Source organism: Magallana gigas, chromosome 4 (assembly GCF_963853765.1).
Source record: "Magallana gigas chromosome 4, xbMagGiga1.1, whole genome shotgun sequence".
Lineage (NCBI taxonomy): Eukaryota > Metazoa > Mollusca > Bivalvia > Ostreida > Ostreidae > Magallana > Magallana gigas.
This window is the reverse complement of record NC_088856.1, coordinates 29,534,382-29,561,865: the sequence shown is the minus strand read 5'-3', so window position 1 is coordinate 29,561,865 and position 27,484 is coordinate 29,534,382. Positions and strand designations below refer to the sequence as shown.

General features: G+C 32.6%; 3 protein-coding genes across 4 annotated transcripts; 2 read left to right on the top strand and 1 right to left on the bottom strand.

Moving 5' to 3' along the window:
- Positions 1-487: 487 nt before the first annotated feature.
- LOC105335062 (copine-8) lies at positions 488-26,971 on the top strand. 2 transcript variants are annotated; one of them, XM_066081949.1, is made up of 20 exons: positions 488-632; positions 7,684-7,771; positions 8,579-8,682; positions 9,436-9,475; positions 9,767-9,843; positions 10,341-10,372; positions 11,944-11,972; positions 12,496-12,599; positions 13,055-13,159; positions 13,354-13,395; positions 13,845-13,920; positions 14,393-14,446; positions 20,835-20,896; positions 22,003-22,161; positions 22,568-22,640; positions 23,047-23,174; positions 23,602-23,704; positions 24,455-24,512; positions 24,840-24,913; positions 25,516-26,971. In XM_066081949.1, the coding sequence occupies exons 1-20, from the start codon at positions 556-558 to the stop codon at positions 25,669-25,671; spliced, it is 1,641 nt and encodes a 546-aa protein (XP_065938021.1). In that variant the 5' UTR covers positions 488-555; the 3' UTR covers positions 25,672-26,971. The 2 variants fall into 2 exon arrangements, with proteins under 2 accessions (XP_065938021.1, XP_065938020.1); XM_066081948.1 differs by lacking the exons at positions 488-632; positions 7,684-7,771; positions 8,579-8,682; positions 9,436-9,475 and having other exon boundaries at positions 9,690-9,843; positions 22,006-22,161.
- LOC136274628 (putative nuclease HARBI1) lies at positions 14,918-17,815 on the top strand. The gene is made up of 3 exons (XM_066081950.1): positions 14,918-15,296; positions 16,750-17,080; positions 17,337-17,815. The coding sequence occupies exons 1-3, from the start codon at positions 15,087-15,089 to the stop codon at positions 17,813-17,815; spliced, it is 1,020 nt and encodes a 339-aa protein (XP_065938022.1). The 5' UTR covers positions 14,918-15,086.
- Positions 17,848-20,709, bottom strand: LOC136274629 (myb/SANT-like DNA-binding domain-containing protein 4). Its single transcript, XM_066081951.1, has 4 exons — positions 20,089-20,709; positions 18,721-18,841; positions 18,240-18,411; positions 17,848-18,089 (listed from the first exon to the last, which is right to left on the bottom strand). Exons 1-4 carry the CDS (start codon positions 20,486-20,488, stop codon positions 17,895-17,897), a joined length of 888 nt encoding a protein of 295 aa, XP_065938023.1. The 5' UTR covers positions 20,489-20,709; the 3' UTR covers positions 17,848-17,894.
- Positions 26,972-27,484: the final 513 nt, after the last annotated feature.

The following is a 27,484-nucleotide window of genomic DNA, read 5'->3' as shown; positions in this document are numbered from 1 at the left end:
CCCCCCCCCCCCACTTTTTTGGGAGTATGTAAAAAATTGATATGAAAATAAGGAAATTAGGAGTGAAATTGAAGTTATAGACATAATACGCCAGCCCCCACCCCCGGATTAGGATTCTGAAGATTGAAGATTTTGGAAAATCTCAAAATTTCCCTTTTTTTTCGCTTGTCAAGATTTTTTGGATGAGTCTGACGATGCTACAATGTACGTGCCTGTTCACGGTGTCTAACTTAAGGTCTCTACTACAGTAAACATCAGCATGTATATATAAGGGGGAGGGTCTGTCAAGTAGGTACGCGGAAACACAACCATCGATTGTAGCCCTTATCACTTAAAGGGAAGCGATTGATCAGTTTTACATTATCAGCAGTCTCATCGGGCTCACCGTCATTGATGCAAAATCCCCACATGGGTTAGTCGGGTTAGGCACACTCCAGAAATATCCATCGGGTTCGTAATTCAAATAATATCAACAAAAATTAGCTAAGAGACAAAAATTTATATTATGATGATTATCTGAGATCTTGTTGTTTGTATAAGTACTGGCGAGGGAAAATGACAACCGCAGGGGGATTTCAGGCGGGAACAGCGGTGGTTCCCGCTACTCAGGTGGAGATCAGCGTTCAGTGCAGGTTAGTAGCTCAAGTCTATCTCATGAAAAGGGTAGGGCTGAGTTAAGTATTATTGAAATTCTGACCTATTCTAGTTAGAAAAGTGGTCAAGCATAGCCTTCAACGATAATTGATGAAGGCTGCGCTAGCCTATTTCTCAAAAAAGGATACGTTCAATAGGGAACATACTAAAGACCTGAAATACTAATGACCTGAAAGACCTGAAATTTTATATAAAAGATACTTTAATAAGATTTTTGTCAAATAAAATTACTTTGCGGGGGTTTTAATCATATTTCCAGGCATAATTGTGTTCAAAAATATCATAATGACCAGTTATTTGCACAGAAATATGAAAGACCTGAAAATTTGAATTGACCTGAAATTTTCAAATGACCTGAAATTGTATATAATTGATACATTTCTCTGTTCTGTGTCAATTTTAATGTATATTTGTGAGTTTTTAAACATATTTCCAGGTATATGTGTTAAAATATATCATACTGATCAATTATCTATGCATGAATACAAAAGACCTGAAAATTTGAATTGACCTGAAAATTTCAAATGACCTGAAATTTTATATAATTCATACACTTCTATGTTCTGTGCCAATTTTAATGTATATTTGTAAGTTTTTGAACATATTTCCAGGTATATGTGTTAAAATATATCATACTGATCAATTATTTACACAGGAATACGAAAGACCTGAAAATTTGAATTGACCTGAAAATTTGGGCTGACCTGAAATTATATATAATTGATACATTTCTATGTTCTGTGTCAATTTTAATGTATATTAGTGAGTTTTTAATCATATTCCCAGGAATATATGTGTTGAAATATATCATTAAATAGCAACATTATCGGTTATTTACGCAGAAGTGCAATCCCCTTTTAAAGTTGGAATTGACCTGAAAATTTGAGCTGACATGAGTTTTTAAAAAAATATACTACATGTTTCGATTCTTTTTTCTCAACCACAGCCGCAATTATGCTCCGTTTTAAAAGGCATATGTATGAATAAATTGAAATAAACTGCTTATATATTGTTTAAAACTTGTACTATCATCGATTTGCATATGTTTTACTGTTTGGGGTCAGATTTGACATATTTCGGTTAATGCTTTTTTTTCACATGTATATACACCTCCTTTCATACCTTCGGAGGCTTCTGGGAGGAGATAATGCGGGACATTCGGGAAGACTGCAATATAACTGTATATGTATGTTATGTCCTAACTCCCAGCCAGGTATTACAAAGAAAGGAGACTAACATGATAGTCCCCCGGGGAGCTAACACCATTATAATGCTTCGATTGAAATGTTGCAATATGTACAGTCACTTGAATTTTTGCAAGTTTCTTTTAAATTCAAACTGCACTTACTTATTTAACAAGCCATTATAATTATCTAAGGGAAAATGCAAAAGAGAAAGAGTCAACGATATATGGAATATCTTGTTTAATTTTGATTAAGTCATGTGTAATTATACACTGTTTCGGTTCATTAAAGTTGTGTATACACTATACAGGTAAATATGAATGGGGTGTAATACCCTCCTCCCCTCAATTACAGATTAACCCCTTTGTTTGCCACCTAACAGGACTAGTCAATGTGTGTTCTAAATAAACACAACCAAACTGAAATCACAAATAGAGTCAAGAAAGTTGTAATGAATCATTAAAGTTTATTGTTATTACCCAAATAATTAGAAAGTAAATGTAATTCCATCTAGAATATTTTAAGTCGCTAAAACAGCAAAAAAGAGAAAACTGACATTGGAAAACATAGCTATCATCTCCAACATGGGTAGGCCGGCTGACATCAAGGCACAAAGAAAAAATTGAGAATAATTAATTAACCAAGCAAGAAATTCTACAACAGCAGTTTCCTGACATTAAAGGCTCACAACCAACAGAAAAAACCAATCTGGGAGGAGAAAACAAGTTGCTGGAAGTACGGGCTTAAATTTAATAACATCATGTCACATGCCGTCCAGGTTCACCATAATGGAAAATTTCATTGGTAACCTCCGTGAAACTGGACGGACAGATCTATGTACTAGACAGCATGTCCAATGGCAAAATTACACCTTCTTTACAGATTCAGTTAGCTTGTTTGTACGGCACTGACTACAATTTAATAAAATAAAAAAACATGCACAACAACATTGACACAAAATTTCAGGTCAACCTAAATTTTCAGGTCAATTCAAATTTTCAGGTCTTTCGTATTCCTGTGTAAATAAATGATCAGTATGATATATTTCAACACATATATACTTGGAAATATGATAAAAACTAAACAATGGACATTAAAATTGACGCAGAACATAGAAATGTATCAATCATATAAAATTTCAGGTCATTTGAAAATTTCAGGTCAATTCAAATTTTCAGGTCTTTCGTACTTCTAATAACAGCTCATTATGATATTTTTCAACACAAGGAAATATGATGTAAACCCCCCCCCCCCCCCCCCCCCCCCCCCGCCCAAACTAATTTTTTTTTTACAAAAATCTTATAAAAAGTATCATTTACATCAATTATATAAAATTTCAGGTCTTTTGAAAATTTCAGGTCAATTCAAATTTTCAGGTCTTTCGTATTTCTGTGCAAATAACTGGTCATTATGATATTTTTGAACACAATTATGCCTGGAAATATGATTAAAACCCCCACAAAGTAAATCTATTTGACAAAAATCTTATTAAAGTATCTTTTATATAAAATTTCAGGTCTTTCAGGTCTTTCAGGTCATTAGTATTTCAGGTCTTTAGTATGTTCCGTTCAATAGTCGTACCGGTATATTTACATTGTACCCATACACCTGTATACATGTACATGTAATTTCGAAAGTAAGATTTTTCGTTTTACCTTCTTGATTATAAATTCAAAATACACTAGTCCGAAATATGACGTTTTCCTGGCTTTAACGATTTTGATATTTTACATGCCATATTTTAGACTCGATATGTTCTTATAATGCATAATCTTACCATGTAATTTTGAAATTTTGTATCTGAAACATTTTTATTTGGAAGAAAAGATCTTCTACCAGATACATACATGTATACATGTACCTCCCTGATATCATGTGAATTTATAAGTATATTTTGATAGGAAAGTGTATGACTTATTGGTCCAAATTAATGGACAAGGTACAAAGAAGGTTTTGCAGAAAAGCGGGTTTACATTAATAAAAAGGACCTTTAAATACCCATAACACCTGAAGAGTCATATCTAAAGATAGACACATTAAATAGCGGGTATGTTCTATATGTAGGCAAAATACAAAAAAATTTCACACACTTTTATATTGAACACGGCTTTATAAATACAGTGAGGAAGATGCATGACCATATGTTCTGTATTTTGATGCTAACACAAAACAATTTGATTTCTACTGTCCAGCTTGTTTAGTGTTTACAATATTATTCTTTGGAGCTACATGAACATGATGAATTAATCAGATTCTGTTGTTATTGTCATTGCATATTTATTTAGTATCTTGATAAACAATTTCTTGAGTTTAGATAAACAAGTGGCACAAAGTTATCTGTACATATTTTCATCTACATGTACCTATTGCTTCATCACTGATTCATACTTTTTGTATGAATTTTTGCTTTTAATGATAATATGTATATCTATCTTTGAAAACGGCTTACCAGGTAACTTTTCTATCAAAGAAAAGAAAAAAGCAACCTTCTTCATTGATACGTACATTGTTTTGAAATCCCTTAGAGCTGAGAGGAAATTTTTTAAAGCTGCTTGGTCCGATTTTATATCAAATTTTATGCACGCTTTTAAACGATGGCTATGCTTAGTATATGTATAATAATAGATATTGCAGTAGTTTTACCGGTCAATTATGCCAAATTTCAATGAAGAAAAATACGTACAAAATTTGCTAACAAAACAAACGACATTAAAAGGTACCGCGTTATTTCGCCTCATGTTAAATTTCACCCCTGACGACGAGACGGGTATGGTTGTATTACGAATTTGACATCGCTTTAAATAAAGGTCGAAATGATCAGACAAATTACAAATAAACATGTGTACGTTTTGTTCGCTAATATTTCCAAAGTCTGCTTTCATTACAATCGATGCATAGCATGCTGGTTGAATAACCCCAATCCTTCGGGGGACGAAACCAAGCGGTTTCCTTTTCTAAACATTCCCGTGATGCATTTTGGTTTGTTTTTTCGTTTGCCCAAAGAGAAATTATTTTCATTTACTTTGAATATTTCTAACTTTGAAAGGAGACTGATTCTGCTGGTGTAAATAGGAGAAAGTCCATAACTTTCTAAGATAAATGATTTGTATGAAAAAAAATTTGATGCTGTAATTACAAAAAAATTGGACCAAGCAGCTTTAATATAATTCAAGTTTATAACATGTACTTCACATAGTAAGTTGTTTTGAAAAAAATTAAGCACACATGCAAATATTACATTGACAAGTGTTTAAATTAATTTATTCTGACATTTCCAAATTTATTTATGTATATCTATAGATATACATTACCTTTTTATGCGAATAAAAGAGAAATATTTTTAAAATTTCCAACAGTTCCAGGATTAGAACTTAATCAAAAAAGCTAGTCTCGGTCTGTATTTATTCTAACTGCGTTGACCAAGAGGTGTAATTTCACTATCCTACATGAGTATTTAAGATGATTATTTTTCTTGCATTATTTTAGGCTGTTTAAAATTAATTCGACGTTTAACATCACATGAAAATGTAAAACCAAGAGGGAGGGAGGAAAAAATAAACAAACAAAAATTTCAAACAAATGTGTATTTATTGAAAGTCACCAATTCAGTTACCAATACATCAACACTGTCATATAATACATATTCAGTCCATGTTAATTCTTGCATTTTCCAAGCAAATACTTTTGTGTAATTTGGGTTAATGTCCTTTCTGTGAGTACATCATGTATACTGGACGAGAAGTGGAGTGACTTGCAAGCACATTAAGTGGTACATCCAATGAACTTTCATCACCATAAACGTAGCAAACCATAGGAAAATTTTAAATTTCCTTTTGTGGAAAAAGTTGCTCAACGCATGTGACTCACAAGTTATCTACAATCAAAATAAGGACATTATTTCATACATTTTCATAATGACACATTTTAAAACTTATCATATCAGAGCTGTGTTGTCAGATTCACTGTACCTACTACTAAGAACTTTAGACAGTGTTCTTGAAATAACTATACCACCCTACAAGTGTATTCCACTTCTTCTTTCCTATTATTCCTTATTAAAAATGTTTTTTTTAAATGTAGATATATTTCAAATGTAAGGGATTTGCAGTCTTTATCATGAAAGAACTCTAATCAGTAAATTATGCTGACTTAATGCATATAATACTTGGGCTCAATCATCTTTCTCCTTTGGCTTTCACTTCAAGATACTAGTATTACATCCATAATTGTCATATTTAACATCAAATATTGTTAGTTTGAACACTAAAATCTGAGTATGATTTAGGGTTTATTCACCTTTAAAATAGAACAAATATTAAATAGTAACAAATCTATCACATCTTGAAGTTAACATTGAAGTTTATGGGGAAAGGTATAATTTTTTAAGTCTTTTGAATATATCTTTTCAGTACAGTGTTGGTACACTAAGAAGTTGCTTAAGCTTTTCCCATCTAAAAAAAAAAATGCAAAAATCGTGACTTCAAAGTACACATTTTGATTTTTTTTAAAAAATTAGATGGGTAGTAATTTTAGTTGTTGATGGACTACTTAAAAAAATATATACAACTAGATCGTTCTCGTTGCGAGCAACGAGTGGGTCTTCCGTCCGTTTTTGAGTAAATGAGATAAAATCCTTCACGTTTAAGACTAAATTGTTAATCAACGCCAAAAAAATTAGGAAAATTTTTTTTTCGGCACCCAGGGCTTGAACCCAGGTGGCCTGGGCACATGTCCACCACTGTATCGACTGAGCTAATCGGACTCTCGCTTCAGGAATTTGATGCTTAATATCTCGGGAACGCATCAATCGATTTTAAAAAAAATTACATATTCTTAATCAGTAAAAGAGTCTCTATCAACCCGTTAGAAAAATTTATATAAAGCAAAAAGTTGAAAAAACCAATTTTTTATCTTTCCTTCCGGTGACGACAGGAAGTGACGGCGGACGATTTTATGACCATGTTGCAACAGATTAAGTGGATGTCTATCTTCACTGAAAATTTCAGCCCTATATCTTTATTCGTTTTTTGGATCTCTAGCCGACAAAATTGACTTATAAAAATCGTAAACGGACAATAACTTCTGACCGGAAGTGATTATCAAAAAATTGAAACGGCGGTACATACTTCAGATACCAACACATCAACCCTCAAAATTTGAAGAAAATCAAATGAGCCATCTTAGAGAAATCGCCTGCACAAAATTTGTAAGACAAAAAAAGAATCAAAAGAATAATAAGAAAAGTGAAAAAGAAACAATAGAATAATAAGAGAGTCTTCCGCTGAAGACGGAAGACCCTAACAAACCTCGTTTTTGGGCAAAAGTTGGTTCAGCATTGTTCAGGCTCTGTGACTTGACAACCGACATCATATAATCTTGAAATAAGATATTTACTTTCAACTTCGATCATGTGTTGATCAATCATTTTTTAATTTTTTTTTTACTTTGATAGTGGCGTAGAATCTCATTTTCTTTGTATTATGAATAATGAATACTTCGATGCTGTTTTTGAGCATGTTTTTCTTCTTCTCTCAAACAGGATGTAGAATTATGTCGCTAAATGAAAACCCGAACCAGACGACTTTTACAAATCTGGATTTGTTTATTTTTTCAAAACGACAATTTCGCCTAAACCTACGCGCGCGGGTTATGTTTAACGTGGAATTAATTTTGAACAGCCTTACATAAAAAAACGATGTCTGACAATTTTCTGATTCTTCTCTTTTGACATTCAAAAGTTTAAATAAACTATGCAGGTTTTATTTTTATTTTTTGGGAGTGTGGGGGTGGAATCTTCTAGCTAAATATTTTGGTAATTTTTTTTTTATCTTACGTTTACTTTCAGACACTTGGCAGACCTAGATGTCCTATCAAAATCAGACCCCATGTGTGTAATGTTTATGAAGGATATCAAAACTAACACATACTATGAGGTAAAGTACAAATTCTTATCAGAGATGGGCCATAAAATGTATAAATATATACATGTACATGTAGCTGTTGACCTGGGTTTAAGCAAAATGGTATTTTGAGCACCTGACTGGAGCATCTTCACTAGCCAAGGGTTTTCGGTCCACTTTGCTCCAGTGGACCGAAAACCCCTGGCTAACGAAGATGGACTAGAGATGCAGGGTCCCAGAAAGTCCCAATTCAACCTAAAATTGACATGAACGTGGTCAATAAAATGTTAAAATCTGTATACTGTAGATTCCTAATTAAATGCGAGGAATTAATTTCTGTGTAAAATCGTGAGAAGCAACCTTCGCGGATTTTAAATTTTAAAGTCTCGCTTTTATTTTTCTGAGAGTTTTGAACTATAGGAAATTACAAAAGTAAATGGTGATCGTGATTTTATATTCCAGTGATCTGATACAAAACAGTGGAATTGCGGAATTAAGTACTCGCATAAAAAAGAAATTTACAGTTATACTGACTATAATAAAATTCCTCCATGATATCCCATTTCAATGCAACGTTTGCTCAAACTTTCATTCCAGGAATATTTACTGTGTATGTAAGCAAAAAATGGATGATTTATTGCATACCTGTCAATATAAGCCAACTAAAACAAATGAAAAAAAAAATGAGACTAAAACATCTATACCAAATTTCTTCTTGTGGAAAAAAAAGGAATAAAAGACCAATCTACTTTACTTGAAAATTGTGGATTACGTACATTACCAAACAAAATGATATATAATGTATATATATTGTAGTAATGGTCCCATTTTCATTTACAGCTTGGAAGAACAGAAACTCTGGACAACCAACTTAACCCAGATTTTGCCACAAAATTTACTGTCACTTACTATTTTGAAGAATTACAGAGCATAAAGTTTGAGATGTGAGTGGATTTTATATTTTATGACTTCTGTATATAGAGTACCGTCAAAGTGCTTATTTACACAATTTTCACTACTGGATTGCGTTTTACAAATTTAAAGAACTTACGACCAAATTCTTGAATGCTTTTAATTGCAAATTAATCAATGTTTTATTCTATTGGCTGTAAAATATAATAATTGAAATTCAAAATAGTTGTAAATAAATGGTTTTATATAATTTTTTTTTCAAAGACCATTCCATGAGAGTCAGAGACTGAAAGTATTTTTTTGTAAAATGCAGTCCAGGTTGTTGTGCTGTGAGCTTAAAACAGTGTAAAATACCCCTGTGTGTATGGGAAAAAAATCAGAATTTTAGTGAGGTAAATCAGGCAAAGATATGCATATTTAATACCCAATGCATTCGTAATGTTTGACTATAGAAAACGCGTACATGTATTTCACGGTATCAAAATATTATATACCAGCATAAATAAAGCGGTACCACTTTTAAAGTAGGCCTTGGTAAAGTAGATCCAGATGCCATTAATCTGCATGGACACTTAACCCTCTCGTCATTTATTTTTAATGGAAAATGATATTTTTAAAATGATGTACATGTATAACCAAGTTTTAAAAAGATGAATAAGATGTATCTTTCACAGGTCATCTAGTTTTAAAAGAAGTTTTTGACTTGCACTCATACATCATGCTCTATAGTGACATATACATGTATGATACTCATCAAATACTCATTGATGTAACTTTTTTTTCAGATATGATGTAGATTCTGCTTCTCGTAACTTGAAAAACCATGTAAGTACTAGTCAGGAATATTTTTTAAAAAAAGAATTAAATGCATGTATTAAAAATACCTTATTCTGATCTATGCTGAAGAGTTTCTTTTTTTTTGTTTTTTTGATTCTCTGCATGTTCTTAAAAATTTGATAGAAAGAAAAAAAAATGCACTAGCTCTTAAAATGTTAGGGGTCCAGAATCAAGAGTACATGTTGCAGTGAGTGGACTCTGGACCCCTGTCGTTGTGAGGATGTGCTCATGCTATTCTTATTGGCTATACTGATTTTGAATGATATTAACCAATTGCAGGATTTTATTGGAAGTCTGCAATGTACCTTAGGAGAATTGGTTGGAGCTCCTGGGGGAAAATTGGAGAAACCTTTGCGGTAAATAGTTGATGAAGTAATACTGTTTATCTGTTTTTTATCGCGTGTCACAAAATTTTTGAAAATGGAGAAAATCTGATACATTTTTAATTTGCGTCAGTTATTTTTTCGATTTATACAGTTTCTTATAGAAAATGATACAGGATAAATTTTCTGTGTATTCAATTATTTGTGATTTAAAAGAGATCGCGAAAAAACCCCAGAAAATTAGATCATCGCGAAAATTACCGTATATACGGTAAATAAGGACGCCATCATTGCCGGTATACATGTACGGGTATGTAAAGTCATAAAACCGGGTGTGCCTGTCCTTTTCTATGATAGCGGCAGCTAGGTAAATGCATTGTTTCTTGCCCTGCACATTGATAATCATAAAACACATGTACATGACCAAATATTTTCTTGTTTTTATGAATAATTCATGCCCTATTACTATTGGTCCCTTCACACTTTTGTGAAAGAAATCACATAAACACATGGTCTTTTATTATTTTCAGAGGCCCAAGGAGAAGCAATGGAACCATATTGCGTAAGTTTTGATGACGTAAATTCTTTTTGAATTCTTCAATGACAACAATGTATGAATTCTATTTTGGGAGGAAAAGGATGGTCTATACGATAAGTTATTGAAATTTGGAGGGTTGGGGTTTTAGAATTATGTTTTTGTGCTTTATAGAAAATTATAACCTGAAAGGAAGTGATAAAATTCCTCTGAAAGTAGAACAAAATTAAGGCTTTTTAAAATGTTCTTAGCCTAATTTGTTTTTGTTTAGTTTTGATTTGCATGCTAAACTGATTTGGATTATAACACTACTTTGTTAGCCCCCTCCCTCCTTTTTTTTTTTTACATGGAAAGAGAAAATGAAAATTAATATTAAACTTATTATAATTAAATGTCTTTACTTTTCTCTGAAGTTTGTTTTTTTTCATATTTTTATTTGTAATAAACAATCGGTAGTTTTAGATTTATTTAACTAAGTCTTGTATGCCAATACATGTACAATCATATAGAACAATGATGTGGAAAATACATGTACGCAAGCGATTTTCCTACTGTATACGGTATAAAGTTTCACCTATAGGTCTTGCATCATAGTCTGCTGCTTAGTTTATCCTAGTTAGGCTTTGAGCCTTTAATACCTTGTAGATGGACATGTCAGATATCAAGTTGTTGTTTTTTTTAAAGATTTTACATTCTTTGGGAAATGTTAGCTTAAAAGGTTAATATTAAACATATAACATTTAAGACTATTTTCTACATTTGAGCCACTCTTAATTATTTATCACTAAGCACCAAATCTCTCAGTATATGATGTGTTTTTAAGCTACATGTAATATTATATATGTGTAAAATAAAATGAAAACTCCAGAATGTTTGTTCTATTCACAATAGAGTGTTCAGGCTTTTCTAGCAAACAGGAAACTCATTTAAACTTTTAAAATGAAAAACAAGAACACCCCCCCCCCCCCCCCAGTTTTGAACAGAAAATAGATGTAATTTAATACAACAACATATTTAGACTTGAAACCATCTTAAAGTAGAGAGGTTAATATGACGTGTTAAATGACCAATATTAGATAACTTTATGAGTTTATCTTTGTTTCATGAATTCAGTATTTATGATTTTAAAATGATGGCTGGGAAAAGAGGAACTTGTTAGTTTTGAAGATACCTAAATGAAGATTTTGTTATTCATATAACTTTCATTTCGAATTCCTTCATGAAAGTATAAAAAAAAAAAAAATTAAATGAAAGAGCATGAATTATTCGTGAAAGTTAACAGAGAAAATTTCAATTAGCTTCAATTAGCTCAACTAGTTGATAAGTAAACTGAAAATAAAATATTAAGATGAGAGTTAACACCAGGTTCCTGATAACTCATGAAGTGTGCAATTTTTGGGTAATGCAGAAAAAGTATGGGTAGATAAGTTTTGTGTAAAAATCTGTTTTGCTTTTAAGGTACCAGACCTTGTATGACGTAATTATATTGCTGCAAAGCACTGACCATGTGTGATTGTGTCAAGTTTTTGCTTAATAGCTGTAATTATACTACATGTACTTGTTGACTGACTTTGTGTGTATGCTTGTCTGTTTTGCAGTCCGAGCGGAGGAGCTCAACAAATGCAAGGTTTGTTGATTGGTGTAAAGTGTAGAGAACTATATCAAATGAGCATGCATCCTATCCAAAATTCCAAAACATTCAGAGCATCATTTGTTTAGATCTTGACATTGAATTATGCATTTTTAGTTGATATGACACAAAATGAACACAATTTATGTAAAACTTATTGGGCAAAATTGTATCAAAATTAGTATATATCCCACAAAACACAATTAAATTAATTAAAAGATGTTATATACATGTATTAAGTATTTTATCATTCATTTCTGTGACAAGTGAGAGTTATCTTTCCTGTCAAAAGCACATTGTACCCTAATAAAAGTAAAAGTACATATATAATTATATATAATCTTTCTCAATCATCTATAATAATTGCTGAGTAAAGTTGAATTTACAAAATTTATATCCAATGGTCAAAAGCTTTTTCAAATATTGATGCCTAATGCTGAATTTTAGTTAAAGAAAATGTTACAAAGACACATGTAATCGAGTAAATTAGTTAATTATACAGTAACATTTGCTCTTTCAGGAGGAGGTAACTCTCCACTTTCGAGCCAGTCATCTGGATAAGAAAGATTTCTTTGGGAAGTCTGACCCTTACCTCCAGATATCCAGAGTCAATGAGGATGGCAGGTTAATACCGTCGTACATAAAATGCATTATTAAATATATGTCATATTAACTGATAATAAGTATTGCAGTTCATAATGACATAAAAGACACATCGTCCAATGTGCTGTCAGAATAATTGCTCTTTATAACATCATGTTCACAGTAAACCATACATATATTTTTCTTTATATGTTTGCATTATGATGTTTAGTTAATTTTTTTCTTGAAATTTTTATAAGTCTTAGAGCAGTTGTATTTATTGCATTATGAATACATCTGAAGGTGAAACATTGTTAGTTTAAGCATTGATTAAAATGATGGATGATGATCTGTAAAACATGTTTGTTTTTGGATCTACCATTCAGAGCTATGCATAAATCTTTTCATTTACTTTAATCTTAGATTTGATTTAAAAATAAATTCTAGCTTTATACTCTCTGTACATGTATAAACATTCTTTTTGGTTTCTTTTCCAGTTACACAGTGGTACACAGAACAGAGGTCGTGATGAAGACCTTGAACCCAACCTGGCGACCTTTCATGATCACTGCAAGGTCATTGTGTAATGGTGATTATGATAGGTAAGAGAGACCTTGACCCTAATAATGTTTCGTAAAGTTGAATATTTATTTTTAAAATAAGCTATGCTGATTGTGTAACTATAATAGTTTGAGAAGAAAGACCTTGACCTTGAAATTGTGAGCCAAATCAACATTTTGTGATTTGGAAAATATTATAGAATTACATGTTTTCTTATGATGTGTTTTCATTTCAGGAGCATCAAGTTTGAATGTTTTGACTGGGACAGTGATGGAGGGTGGGTAGTTTGTCCATGTATATTGTATTGTCAAATTCCTTAATTTGATGTTCTTTGAACTAGGGACACTGTGATTAAAAGCAGGAACACATGTAATTATAAAACAAAAGCTTGATATCACAGAGAGAGAGAGAGAAGAGAGAGAGAGAGAGAGAGAGAGAGAGAGAGAGAGAGAGAGAGAGAGCTTGATATCACAGAGAGAGAGAGAGAGAGAGAGAGAGAGAGAGCTTGATATCACAGAGAGAGAGAGAGAGAGAGAGAGAGAGAGAGGCTATTTAAAAAATATATTCTAAACAATTGTACAAACTTATCTGTTCGGAGTTGACACATGTGTACATGTATCTTCTAGCTAACTTGTGCACATGAAATCTCAATGACCTTTTTTATCTGATCATGTATATAATGTAAGTGTGTGAGTAAGAGAGACATATTTTGTTGTTTCCATCTAGGCATGATTTCATAGGAGAATTTACAACAAATCTACGAGAATTGTCAAGAGGACCGTGCTCATCTAATATATATCATGTGAGTGACTTTATCATTTTCTTTGATTTCATAAGACTTGTATGGAACTTTTTTTTATCATAGTTTAAAAAGGCTAAAATTTTTTTCTCACAAAGTTACATGTAGCTCATATTGATGTACTGTATACAGGGAAATATTCTCTCCCATTTTTTTTTACACCCCTTTCGCCCTTGTTGTCATCGGGTGAATTTAAAACTGGGCAAATTCCGATGCCTTTAATTATTTTCCTTTAAACACAACGGTGTCTGGGCAAATTCAAATACGGGGCAAGTGTAGAAGGGCAAAAATTACAAGGGGCAAAAATAACCCTGTATACTGTACGGGTTAATGTATGTTGCTTCTTTAAATCTCTTTTAATGAATTCTTAATGCTGAACACCAATGTAAATATCCCTGTTGCACAATTTGCAAAACCATATCTGTCCTAATTATGAAATGCAGATCCAAGCAATCATTTTCCTTTCTTTTATCAGGTCATAAATCCTAAGAAACAGGCAAAGAAAAAGAAATATAAAGACTCAGGAGAGGTAATTAAAAAAGCAAGGAAAAGAGCAAGCCGCATTGTCAATAGAAATGACATGAAATCTCTTTTAATTACTGTAACCTAACTTTTATGCGTGTGTGAGAAATTTTCATGCATGAGGTTCACAAAAGACTCATCAACGTTGATATTTCTTGTCATGAACCAATCCCAATTGTCTCTGGCATCTTAATTTTGAGATAATCTACATCTTGTTCACAAATTTTATTCACCACAAATCAGTTTAAATCCAGTTTAACATGCCAGATATATACATATATGAATGAAATAAATTTTAAGAAGGCTAAACCTCAGGAATTTAGTATAATCAAGCTGTTTTAAAGAAGAATTCAAAAGTTATGCATGTACAAGACAAGTAAGATTTAATATAACTGTTATTTATTCCTCTGCTGCAGATAAGTTGAATTCATGTGTGTATGTGAAATCGATAGTAGTTGCACGAACGTCAGTTAAATTTAACTAGCCGTTAACTTGACGTTAACGTGACGTTAAAATTAACGGCGAGTTAAACGGGTTGCTCAAAAGTTAACAAGCTGTTAAAGCTTAGTTAAGTATCTAATTTAACTTACAGATTTAACTCAGGTTACATAGGTACATTAAATATTTAACTAAGCATTAAAATCAAAATGGCGAACTTGTTGTTGTTTGGTAATTTGTTTGCTGGAAGAAAAGAGAGAGTATACAGGCAGAGAATAGAGATGAACGATTTAAGTGACGATCAAATCCGATCCAGGTTTCGTTTCAAACGAGAATCAATTCTGTTTATCGCAAACCTGCTGCGTGATGACCTACAAAGGGCTACTAAAAGAAGCCAGTCAATTGCCGTGGAAACGCAGGTATGTCATACGGGTATATCTATTTTATTTTATTTTTATTTCATGGATAGGCTAAGTAATCATAACACGTTACATGTTTACGAAATACCCCCTCCCCCTCTCTCTCTTTCTCTCATTGAATTAAAAAAGTACAAAACTGTATGTCTTAAAAATTGTTTTAGAGAGCTACAAGTATTGCAATATGTGTATAGTATATTTCTTCAAAACATATATATATATATAAATATGATGTATTTGCATGTATGTATGCTATGTTGTTTTACTTTTTTCTCTAAACGAACGTCGAATATGACGTCATTTTTACTTTGACGTCATAAAATAAGTGCCCTTTATTTTTTTCACGGGATCCTGATATTATACGTTTTCTCAAAATTTCAAAACCATGTAAATATAAGGTAGACATTTATACCATTTACCTGATAGATAGAGGGTGTTCATTTTTATTACTAGAAAAATACATATAACGCCTGTGCATTTTTACTATAAATTTTTTGTAATATTCTGAAATCTCCTGGAAAAAAAGTTGTAGAAAATATTGGTATGAAAACGTGATAAGTAATGTTTATGTACATGTGTTATGCCGATCATTAAAAATCAAAATAATGAAGTATGAACGGGAATTGATATTAACTATTAGTAATCATTTTAAACTCCTCCACGATATGTAATTTCGCATGGCAAACTGTTCGAGTAGTTTCTTAGATGTACTTGAATAATTACGCTTATTTATTTCTTATATGAAAATTGGGCTGAACATAGGGCTTTTCGAACTACAGACGGAAAACCTCATATGAATCATGTTGTGTACTATATATTTTTATTAACTGATTTCTTATGATTGTTTATCAACCATAGTATTGCATTCTACTAGCTTTAGTTGAGTACGAAACGAAAAATAAAATAAAATTTACACACAATGAAATGTTAAGGTGGCTGGGCGGTCAACAAATTAAGATCTACCGAAATTTACCTAAATTTTAAGATTTTAACTATTGTTGTGTAAAGAAATTATCCGTATAATTCACCTTTTAAAGTTGTGTATTTCCCTATATTTTTATAGAGTTCTTCTTTAACTGGCCACGACCATCGAGTCCTCTTAAATCACAGACACTCGGGGCATGCCCCCCCCCCCCCCTTTCAATTGATTTTAAATTAAAAAAAAATGAGTTGTAACACACTTTTTTCTTGTTTAATTTTCCCAATATGCGTAATATATCACGGATTATGCAGTCCATTTGTCTCTACAAATTATTTTTAAAAATCGTATTTCTCGACTGACAATAATAAAAAGATCTGCGGTAAAATTTCAGATACAATTGGTAGTATTAATCTAACAATGTAATGTGCGGAAACTTAACACATCGATCTTAAATTTTGGAATTGCTCAAGTTTTTTCTACAAAAGCATATTTTTATTCTGTGTGAAGAAAGATTACCATGATCATCTTATACAGGTGATGCTTGCACTTCGATTCTTTGCTTCTGGGAGTTTTATGGAAGTGATAGGGGACACCATGGGCTATGATAAAAGTACGGTGAGCCGAGCCGTGGAGAACGTAACAAATGCACTGCTTACCAAAAAAGACCAATTTTTAAAATGGCCTACGCAAGAGGAAATTAAAAAATCAAAGGAGAACTTCTATTTGCGTGGTGGGTTCCCGGGTGTCTTTGGGTGTATCGATGGTACACATGTGAGAATACAAGCACCATCAGACAACGAACCAACTTACGTGAACAGGAAAGGATGGCACTCCATAAATGTGCAAGCAATCTGCTCTCATGACGGTGTGTTAATTTGAGTGTACACTGCATGTAATTTATATTAATTTGTCATAAATAAATTCTTATTTAACGACAATTAAAGACAACAAGATGTATGTAGAATTGTAATTTACTTTAAAATTTTAAATTTTGATTATAGTCTAGTATATATTTCCACTAATTACTGAAGCTTAATTCTGAACTGTTTTTAAGGAAACAATATTATATGGAAAAAGTCAGTATATTATAATATGACTTTGTAAGATATTATAATTTATAGGGAAATTCATTAATGTTGATGCCCACTGGCCTGGTAGTACGCATGACAGCCACATTTTTCGGGCGTCAGAAGTCAGCGCATACCTCGAAAGTCATCATCGAGGAGTAGACGATGGGTATTTGCTAGGTGACAGCGGGTATGCTTGTTCCAGATTTCTGTTAACACCGTATCTTCATCCATCGAACGCCTCTCAGGAGGGCTATAACTCGGCCCATTGTCGCACGCGCAACACTATCGAGAGGGTGTTTGGTTGGTGGAAACGAAGATTTCATGTGTTGCATAGTGAGGTTAGAATGAAGCCCGCGAAAGTCTGTAGAATCATTGGCGCTTGTGCAGTTCTACACAACATTGCACTGAGTTTAAAGGAAGAGATGGAGGATGGTAATCCTCAACAGGATAATGCCGCTGGGCAATTAAATTATCAAGGACCGGAGGATGGCAGGGCAGTCAGGAACTTCATTACAAGAACATATTTCTAACGTAACAAATAAAAATAAAAACCTACAAACAATTACATTTTAACACATGACCTGTGTACTTATTTAATTCATAATTTTTTTACTCATCAGATAAAGCTTGCAATGCAAGCAAGGCATTTTCATTTTGCGCAAGATTTTGTTTTAAGAGCTCAATTTCATGGGTCAACTTGGCATTCCGCAGCCTCAAGTTTTCAGTTTCAAGTTCTGACCGCTCAATGTCCTTCTGAATCTTCGCATTCTTGAGTCCGATGTGTGTCTTTTGACAACATAAAACCTTAAATAAATGAAATCAATATTAAACCTGCTTAGAACATGCCGGTATTTATCTGTGTAGGAAACTATTCTGATATTCTTTGAATCCATGCACGAACAAAATTGTTGATTCCTTTAATATTTTATGCAAGAATTTGATTTATTTTGTTACCTCATACTGCATTCTTTGCAATTCATCAATCATTGAAATTTTCTTTCGTTTCTTGGGTCGAGAATCCGATACTGAGGGTTCATTTAAAGTGCAGGCCTTGGTCCCCAACTCTGATTCCTTTTCCTTTTCCGCACTGTGCATAGAAGGAAGTATTACAATTTGATTGGTATTGCTATTAAATACAAAAAGAAAACAGATATATGGCGCAAACACTAAACATTTTTTTTTAAAACGTACGAATAAAATATCATATTATACAAGTGTATATCAAAACATTAAAAAATCATTTTTTCCATCAACTATAATCATTTGTATGTATTTTATATAAGGGGTTTAATTTTGTCAAATATGCACAATTCATCTTTCACAATCAATTAATGAAGAACGTTTCGATTCTTTGTGCCAAACAATATATTTTTTCAACAAAAAATTCCAATAATGTGAAATGGAAAATAGTAAATAAAAAAATCGTGAAACACACTCGAAATTTTCGACTTCAGGAACGTCTTCAACAGCTTCGGTTTCAGTTGCCTGCGGACTTTCTTCGTATTCCAAAGAGGAAGAGGTACCGGGAGCATCTAACTCAGCATCCTTTAAAACCCCTACAGAAAGAAATTTATAAAATTATAATAATAGAGTAATGCTACAACTTTAAGAGTAAGAAAAAAACTGTTCATAATATAATCAGACATAACCCTTAATATTATACAAAATATAAAACACTTTATTTAACTTTTTAAACTTTTTTACGTTTAGTGTACGAGATTGTAAGTGATTAATTTTCAAACACAGTTACCGATTGATAAATTATTGATAAATAAATTGATAAAACTGATAAAAGATTTTGCAGGCACCTAGCATCGGGGAGGGGGGGGGGGGCGCTACATTTTTGCGCAGCAAAGATTTTTCTTAAATTTTTATACAAAAAAACTGAATTAACATGGAGTTGCCCCCCCCCCCCCCCTTTTTATGGGACCATGTAAAATATTGAAATGATAAAAAGGAAATACACAGCGAAATTGAAGATAAAGGTAAACTCCCCCCCCCCCCCCCACTTCCACGGATATTGGTTGTCAGGATTTTGTAAAGTAATCTTTTTCCCTTTTTTTGTTTGCTTTTCAAGATTTTTTGGATTAGTCCCCCGCCCCCCCCCCCCTTTCAAAAACGATGATACGTGTGTTTTTACTTTAAATGAAAGCTGAAAAAAGAATAATGTATAAAATATAAAAACAACCTATTTTGCACCCCAATATTGACGTCATTTTCTTAAATGAAGTAGGGGGGCTAACCCAGATGGTTTGAATGAATGGTGCGTGATGTGAGTATCAACTTTTGTATGTTAAAGAAACGTAATGTATGTAAAGAAAGTATTAGGCCTATAGTTTTTATGTGATTTAATGAAGGATATGATTGATTGACATTTGTGAAATCCAAACTTTAAATAACAAGTCATAGATTATGTTATTGCTTGTTATAACGTTAGGTGTTTTTGCACAGAAAAGCGAATATGGACACGATAGCTTTGAATATCATTGTGGTGAAAGAAACATGTGCCAGTTTATAAGTATCATCCTTGTACAAGTACTTAATATAAGGTAAGAACTGGTATATGTATTAATCACAAGTTTTAAGCTTGTCTGCATTCGGGGAATCCCCTGTAATTTCAATCATCAATGTGTACCCATAATTGACGTCATCAATTTGTGAGGTGTTTGTCAGACGACAATGTAAACAAACCATACAATCTCAGTCATCGGTGAAATTTTCCAGTAAAATTGATAATTGTTTTATTTCAAGGATTTGCATTAATTTATTAATTTATCGGTCAAAAACCCACATTGTGTCATACCTGTTGTGGCGGGCATTGAGGACTCGAAGCCCCCAACAATGCCGCTGAAATTAGGTCGATCTTTCATCATATCGATGATTTTCTCTTCAGCCGCGGTTGGGGGCTTTGGTGGAGGGCCTCCGCCAGTGAGTTTAGCCTGTTTCCGTGCAGCGCTGAAACTTTTCTTGGCACTTTGCTGCAAGTTACCCCACTTGAATTTTACCTGGTCAACCGTGCGCCGCTGAATCCCCACTGCATTTATTATTTCGGTCACCTCTGCCCATTTTGCGTTCTTCCGCGAATTAGTAATCAAATTGCTTTGCTTTGCCTTCAAAACATCTTCATTTTTCTCAAAAAATTCAGTCAAAATACTGATTTCTGACAGTGACCAATTACTGCTTCTTTCTCGCTTAGTCGCCATTGTCACTGTCAGACGGCAGGGTAAACGCGCGTGCAGACGGCTTTAACGATGAGTTAACTAAGTTCGCTCTGTTAAATCCTAGTTAACTAATAGACACTTAACAATATTTCGAGCAACCCAAAATTAACTCCTAGTTATGTAACTTGCCATTAAAAAATTAACAGCTAGTTACGGTTTTAACTAAGAGTTAATTTAACTGACGTTCGTGCAACCGAATCCTGGTGAGCAGTGAGTTTCACAGAACTTTATTTACTAAATACAATGGAGAGGGTAAATAAGGGTGTAAGAACTTGTGCCCAATCCTATTGTACAGGATTGCATTAAATTATGTTCAAATAAATTACAGGTGTCATTACTGAGTTTCAAGAAAGAGCAAGTTTGTTCGTTTTTGGATTACATACAAAGTGGGTAAGTACTAACTTGTGAAAAACATTTTTATGAGTTTTGAAAAATTAGCAAATTATGGCCAATTCTGGGTTTTTTTTCCTGTTTTAGATCATTTTGCATAGGATTTTTCAATACTAGGTCATGAAGTCTTAATGTCAAGGACTTATAGATTGAACATTTATCGATAAGACGTAGGATGATTAAGTGATTATGACTATTCAATTTCTTGAGAATCCAATGCGTGACAGGCATCAGACTTGGTACACATTTCAGTTATTACTGATTCAGAAGTTAATGAACCATATTGATTTTTGGAGGTCACAAGGTCAAAGGACAGTCTACTCAGGACATAAGAAGACATCGTCTAAACAATATCTTGAGAAACCTTTGCTTGTCGGTACATTGTGAAGAACACTTTGACTCTATTGATAGTGCCTAAGGGGGAGGGACACATATATTTGAAGAAAAAAAATCATTAATTATTCTTCTTACATTTCCAACACACATTCAAGGAATTACTTATAACTATGATGAGACAACAGTTAATGCATACATACACATGTATATACATGTATGTACACATGCTTTTAATTATAAATGCACTCAAAATTTAGCATAATCTTCCTCATCAGCTGACTTTTATAATTATATGCATCTATTACAGCACTAGGTATATGTGCCAGACTGCCTGCGGGCTACTATCATATGTACAATGTACATGCATTTATATGTATAGTTAAACTAGCCAGCACTCAAAGACTGACAAAGTCCTATGAAAGGTGGTAAAATGTGATCTCTGATAAATAATGTGAAGCACCTGGATCGGTGGTCGTAGGTCTTTAGCAAGTTTTTTGAAGACCGCAGGTTCAAATCCTGCCGTGGGCACCAGGTATTGTGTTCTTGTGACCCAATTAAAACTTGGTCTAATAAGTATCTTGAGTCAATAAGAAGACCTAATTATAATTTTCTTTGACAAAGCACATCACTAGAATACATGATAATAATTTTTCTTTGACATAACATGTGACATAGTTGCAATTGTATTGAATTTCATTCTGATTGGAAGATCACTTATCCTGTAGTGTAGAATAAGAATTTAAAGCCTTAGGTGAACTGTTTTGTTTCAGTAGCACAGAGATGAACTTTACAGTAGCCATAGATTTCACAGCCTCCAATGGTAACCCTACCTCTTCCTCATCACTTCATTACCTGAACCCCTACGGAACCCCAAATCAGTATGCGGCAGCCATTCAAGCTGTTGGGAATATCATTCAGGACTATGATAGGTAATGGTTCAATTTGTTTTTATAAAGATTTCGATAAAAAAAATGCTTTGGGTATGCTTTTCAGCTAATGTTTGGAATATTTTATTCCCTTCGGGATTAAGATAGGTACTGACTCAGAATTTTTTTTCAAAGATTTGGTAAAGAAAAATTGCATATATTTATGCTTTTCAGCTAATATTTGACCAAATAATTTTCATTGAACAAAGATTTGGCAGTGAGGAATCGATCAACATACTTCTGGTCGTTAGAGAGTTGGATGATGGGGAATTATAAACAATATGTTTAAACTTTGTTTAAAATTATCTGCATGGTCATGCTTTAGTATTAAATAAATGAATCGTTTTCAAAATGATTTATTCACTTTTGCTATAAATGATTCATAAGCATTAAATGATATCTTTGTCAGTGACAAGCTGTTCCCTGCTCTCGGCTTTGGGGCCAGAATGAGCGACGGTTCCGTACACCATGAATTTGCTCTGGTAAGATCCAAGCTTTGTGTATATAGTAAAGGGTTTCCTATTCTTGTTATTAGAGAAATGGATTAAGTTGCAGAATTAGAGAACGAGAAATGATAGAGCTCAAAAACCAATATTTTTGCAAGTTCGTTCAAATGTTTTGTATCTATCTTAATAAATTATAATTACTGATAATTAAATTTTGACTCGTATTTGAAATTCTTAAAATAAATGTTGAAAATGTATGAAAGATGTGCCAAATTTAAATAATGTCTTGAAATAGTTTTTTTTTTTTTTCAAATGATTGTTTAAATACAGAAATCATCAATTGTTATAACTTAAATTGAATAAGATTATTTTTCAAAAGTTGATGCTTAAAAAAGTATTTAGCCCTGGATCATACATATGTTGTTTCATTTCTTTTTTACAGAACTTTAACCCTTCCAATCCCTTCTGCTCTGGTGTGGATGGAGTTCTACAGGCGTACTACAACTCCCTTAAGAATGTACAGCTGTATGGACCCACCAACTTCTCCCCAGTGATCAACCATGTTGCCAGGTTAAAATCAATTACAGTAACTGTATAATTATGTGGCTACTTTTGCTTCTTGTTTTGTAACGCCCTTCTACACTTTCGTAATGTTTTGCCCCATCTTGAATTTGTCTAGATGCTTTTATAATAAGCACAGTGACTCAAAAATTGTTTTGAATTTGCCCAGTCTTAAATTAAATTTTCCCACTGACATCGAAAGAAAAAGGGGCGAAAACAAAATCGAGGGTGCCAAATGTTTCGGTATTTAGTATTTTTAGAAGTTGTTGAAAAAAAACCCACATTTATATCCTACATGTTTCTCCATTTATAAGGCTGACAAAAATTATTCATTTGTTATTGAAATACTTTATGTACATGTATATGCTTTCCTTTTGTCAAGACGAAGACCCACTTTCCCTCCAAAATTTATTTTTTGTTCTTTTTACGTCTGAAGGTTTGCTACAGCAATTCAAGATGGCAGCCAGTATTTTGTTTTACTTATCATCACCGATGGAATCATCACTGACATGCAGCAGACACAGCAGGCCATTGTTAATGTAATCATTTATTTTCAATTTGACCTACATGATTATATCATTCTGAATCAAAAGTAGTTTGTGCAAACTGGAATGCATTGGATTGACATGTGCGTAATAATACCTAAATGATACTGTGGAATCATTAGATTTCGTGGTGACTCAATTTTCGTGGAATTCATGAGTATCTCTCATCCACGAAATAACATTCTCCACGAATTGATAAATTTGGGTAATAAAGTCATAATTCCTTTGTAGATTTAAAAGAATACACAAAATTACGTCCCCACGAACCTGTAAAATTTAAGCAATCGACGAAAATTGGCCCCCACGAAATTTAATGATTCCACAGTATATAAATGTACTGGTACACGCACAATGTAGTGGAGAGGAGGCAAAGTAAATGAAGTTCTATTTTTAATTAGTTGATACTGTGGAGTCATGCACTACCATATTCCTCCGACGTGTTTTCGCCTTGATACATCAGAAAAAGTAGAATGTCAAATGATGTACTATAAGCCAAGAATGAACATTATTTGCTTATATGAATATTGGACCTTATCGGGTATACATGTAGTCATTTACTAGGTATTTTTTGAGACTTAACTTTTCACCACAATTATCAAGTGTTTCTTGAAATTAAAATGATAACTTGACAGCCAAATGTTCCTTTTGGATATACATAATTTTATATATGTAGATGTAGATTGTAAAAATTGAAGACAAGGGTATAACTTTGTAACTAAATATTTTATTTTATCATTGTTTAAGGCTTCCAGACTTCCCATGTCCATCATCATAGTTGGTGTTGGCGATGCAGATTTTACTGGTAGGCATTTTTTCGCAGTCTTACTCGATTTTATTTTCCACCAAAGTTGTCCAGATTTATACTCCATCTAGCTATTAAATACAATCATGAACGGCAAAGTAATAAGTTTTGTCATGATTAAAAAAAAGAAAATCTCTAAATAAATATCTCTTTACAAGCAGGTCAGTATAAATGTTTTTATACTACAAAATATAATTTTGAAAATCACGTTGGGGAAAAAAAGACATATTTTTTTAAAAACAAAATTATATAATTATGTAATGATTATAAAACTGAAAAAAGAAATTACAAAGTTATAATCTCGGTTTTTGTATTGCTCTGTTACAGCTATGGACATTTTGGATGGTGATGATGTACGGCTTTCTTACAATGGAGTGCATGCGGAGAGAGACATTGTTCAGGTAATGGTTTTATTTCTTTCTCTTTTATGTCTCTGATAATTGAAGATAAGGGGAGTTTGATACACTGTACCTGCAGATATTTTTCTGTTAACTCTGTTTGCCTACCTGAAATTCAAACTGACACATATGCTTTGAACTATACATGGCATCTGTATTTATCATTTATCACACAGTAAGAGTAAGAGAGCTAATTGTGAAAATCATTTGATCGAATGAAAGGTCAGAGGTCATGGTGCAGTGGCATTGGAACCAGATTGAAAGTGGGGGTGCTAAACTTATCAGAAATCTTGAATCGTGTCAAGCAAAAAAAAAAAAAAAGAAAAAAAGAAGAAAGGATAATGGTTATGGTTATACATGTGTATTTGTTAAACGTTGAGGTTCCAACGCCTATGTTGTGTCTCACAACCTCATCTTGCTTTGATAAATTTTAAATTTTCAAAGATCAAGTGAACTCCTCTGGCTTTATTTTCTTATATCTTTTCAAGTAGAGAGATAATATATAAAAAAAAAATCTTTTTGAAAAAATATTATTCATAAAGTAGTAAGTGTGTTTTCACTTTTGAGAAAGCAAAACTGTTCTGACACCATAATTTCATTGACAGTTTGTTCCATTCAATGACTTCCTCAGCCGTGGAGACATGGCACTCAGCCAAGCAGCTCTGGCCAAAGAAGTCCTTGCCGAAATTCCCGACCAGTTCCTGTCCTACATGAAGCAACACTTCATCAAACCAAAGCTGTCCGCCACCGCTCCACCCTGAGTCTTCCGTTTTATTTCAAAATGCTCAAATATTGTTTTTAAAATTGATACTTGAACTTTTTACATGATTTTTTTTTTTTTTTACCTGTGAAGACTTAATTTTCCTGTATACTTGTATATTGAATTGAATCTGATTTTAACTATATTTTAACCAACTTATGGGTGTTACATTGTACAAATACCCAGTTATACCTTACAGTTACATGTATAACTACTGGCATTTTATTCCTAGTGTTTTTGAGTAATTGCATTGCTCATCATATGTAAATTTTGCATGCTGCTAGTTAGTGTTAATTGTTCTGATGTAATTTCAACATTTTGAAATGAGCAGGGTAATTATTATTTTTTTTTTTTTAGAATGAACAGCATTACTTGTATTTGACAAGAGGTTCATCACTAGCAAGATCATTTACTTTGGATCTCTGCAGATAAAATATCTTAGAAAAGATCAAGGGGGCAATATTATGGTACTGTTGTGAAATGCAATAGTGTATTTAAGTGCAATAATTAACAAATGAATATATGTAAATGGATTGCACATGAAATGTATAAATGGATAATCTTCTCATCATCTCTAAAATTAGGTCAGATCTTTCCTTCTTTACATGAATCTTGTCATTCATATAATGGTTAATAGTTACTCCCAATGCGTATAGTGCTGCTGTTTAGAAATATGTGGATCTCTGTGCCTTCTTTTTCAGTATTAATGTGCTCTAATGAATTTTTTTGTTCAAATATACCTAACATAGAACAGATCTATGATGAATATTCTTTACATCATGTTAAAATTTCCAATTTAAATCATTTTGAAATAATTGCTCTTCATGATAAGTTTTGTAATTTTACTCAAGTAAAAATTAAGTACCTGTTCAATTCAAAAATCAAGTACCTGTTACTGCTCCTAATATATATAGTATTACATTTGGACTGTGAAGCTAGACTAGATTAGTACATTTAATTCAGTTGAGTAACAGAAAAGCTAGGATGGGTTCTTTAACACACTTATATCTTGAGAATAGTTTTATAATCAAACCTTATCATATCGTATGTTGTAGAAAGAATGCTTGAACCCATGCTTGAACAAGAATATTTTTTGTTTTATTTTATATTTTTACTGACATACATTATGAATTATAATAAGTGGATGGAATAAGCAGCATATCACTTTTAGTTTTACTTTTAATTATCCTATGAAAAGTTTTTTTCTTTGTGTAACTTTGTTATCATTTTTATCCATGTACATGTACTGTTAAAAAAATAGTGTTTTTTTTATTATTATGAAAATTAAAAAAGTAAATGAATTTGTTTTTGTGTGTGTTTGTATGCATTTGTTTTAAAATTCAATTCTTACTTGCATGACATTATACATCTGAAGACAGTTCGCTGCAAATTAAACGGTGGTCACAGAAATTGTATATACACCCCTCCATCGGCAAACAAATCATTCCTTTGGACCCGCTTTGGGAGAAAAAAAATTCTGGATCCGCGCATACAAACATAAACGACATTGGGAACAATATATTTTGGAGATACTATAACGTTATGATATAATTTAAAGTTTTCGACTTAATGACAAAATGTTAAGTATCACAAAAAAAAAAAAAGAAAGTTCAGCATACGAAACATGTACATGTGTATTGTATTGAATGTCGATCAGGCAAACAAATGACAATGGCGATACAATAGAGATATTTCCGTTCACAATATAGAGGAAACTTGAAACAGATCAAAGAAAATATGTCGAGTCAGCTTAGTTGAAATGTAGTGTGCAATGTGTTTTCAAATGGCGGTATTTTGTGACGTCATATTATTTA

What these genes read in the sequence shown, in the direction of transcription:
- LOC136274629 (XM_066081951.1), bottom strand. Translation starts at nt 20,488, where the DNA reads ATGGCGACTAAGCGAGAAAGAAGCAGTAATTGGTCACTGTCAGAAATC. An exon ending in CCTGAAGTCGAAAATTTCGA is followed by an intron (nt 18,412 to 18,720) that starts GTGTGTTTCACG and finishes TGTATTTAATAG; the next exon opens with CAATACCAATCAAATTGTAA. An exon ending in TGCAAAGAATGCAGTATGAG is followed by an intron (nt 18,090 to 18,239) that starts GTAACAAAATAA and finishes CATTTATTTAAG; the next exon opens with GTTTTATGTTGTCAAAAGAC.
- LOC105335062 (XM_066081949.1), top strand. Translation starts at nt 556, where the DNA reads ATGACAACCGCAGGGGGATTTCAGGCGGGAACAGCGGTGGTTCCCGCT. An exon ending in GAGATCAGCGTTCAGTGCAG is followed by an intron (nt 633 to 7,683) that starts GTTAGTAGCTCA and finishes GTTTACTTTCAG; the next exon opens with ACACTTGGCAGACCTAGATG. An exon ending in AAGCAATGGAACCATATTGC is followed by an intron (nt 10,373 to 11,943) that starts GTAAGTTTTGAT and finishes TCTGTTTTGCAG; the next exon opens with TCCGAGCGGAGGAGCTCAAC.
- LOC136274628 (XM_066081950.1), top strand. Translation starts at nt 15,087, where the DNA reads ATGGCGAACTTGTTGTTGTTTGGTAATTTGTTTGCTGGAAGAAAAGAG. An exon ending in CAATTGCCGTGGAAACGCAG is followed by an intron (nt 15,297 to 16,749) that starts GTATGTCATACG and finishes CATCTTATACAG; the next exon opens with GTGATGCTTGCACTTCGATT. An exon ending in AGCAATCTGCTCTCATGACG is followed by an intron (nt 17,081 to 17,336) that starts GTGTGTTAATTT and finishes TATAATTTATAG; the next exon opens with GGAAATTCATTAATGTTGAT.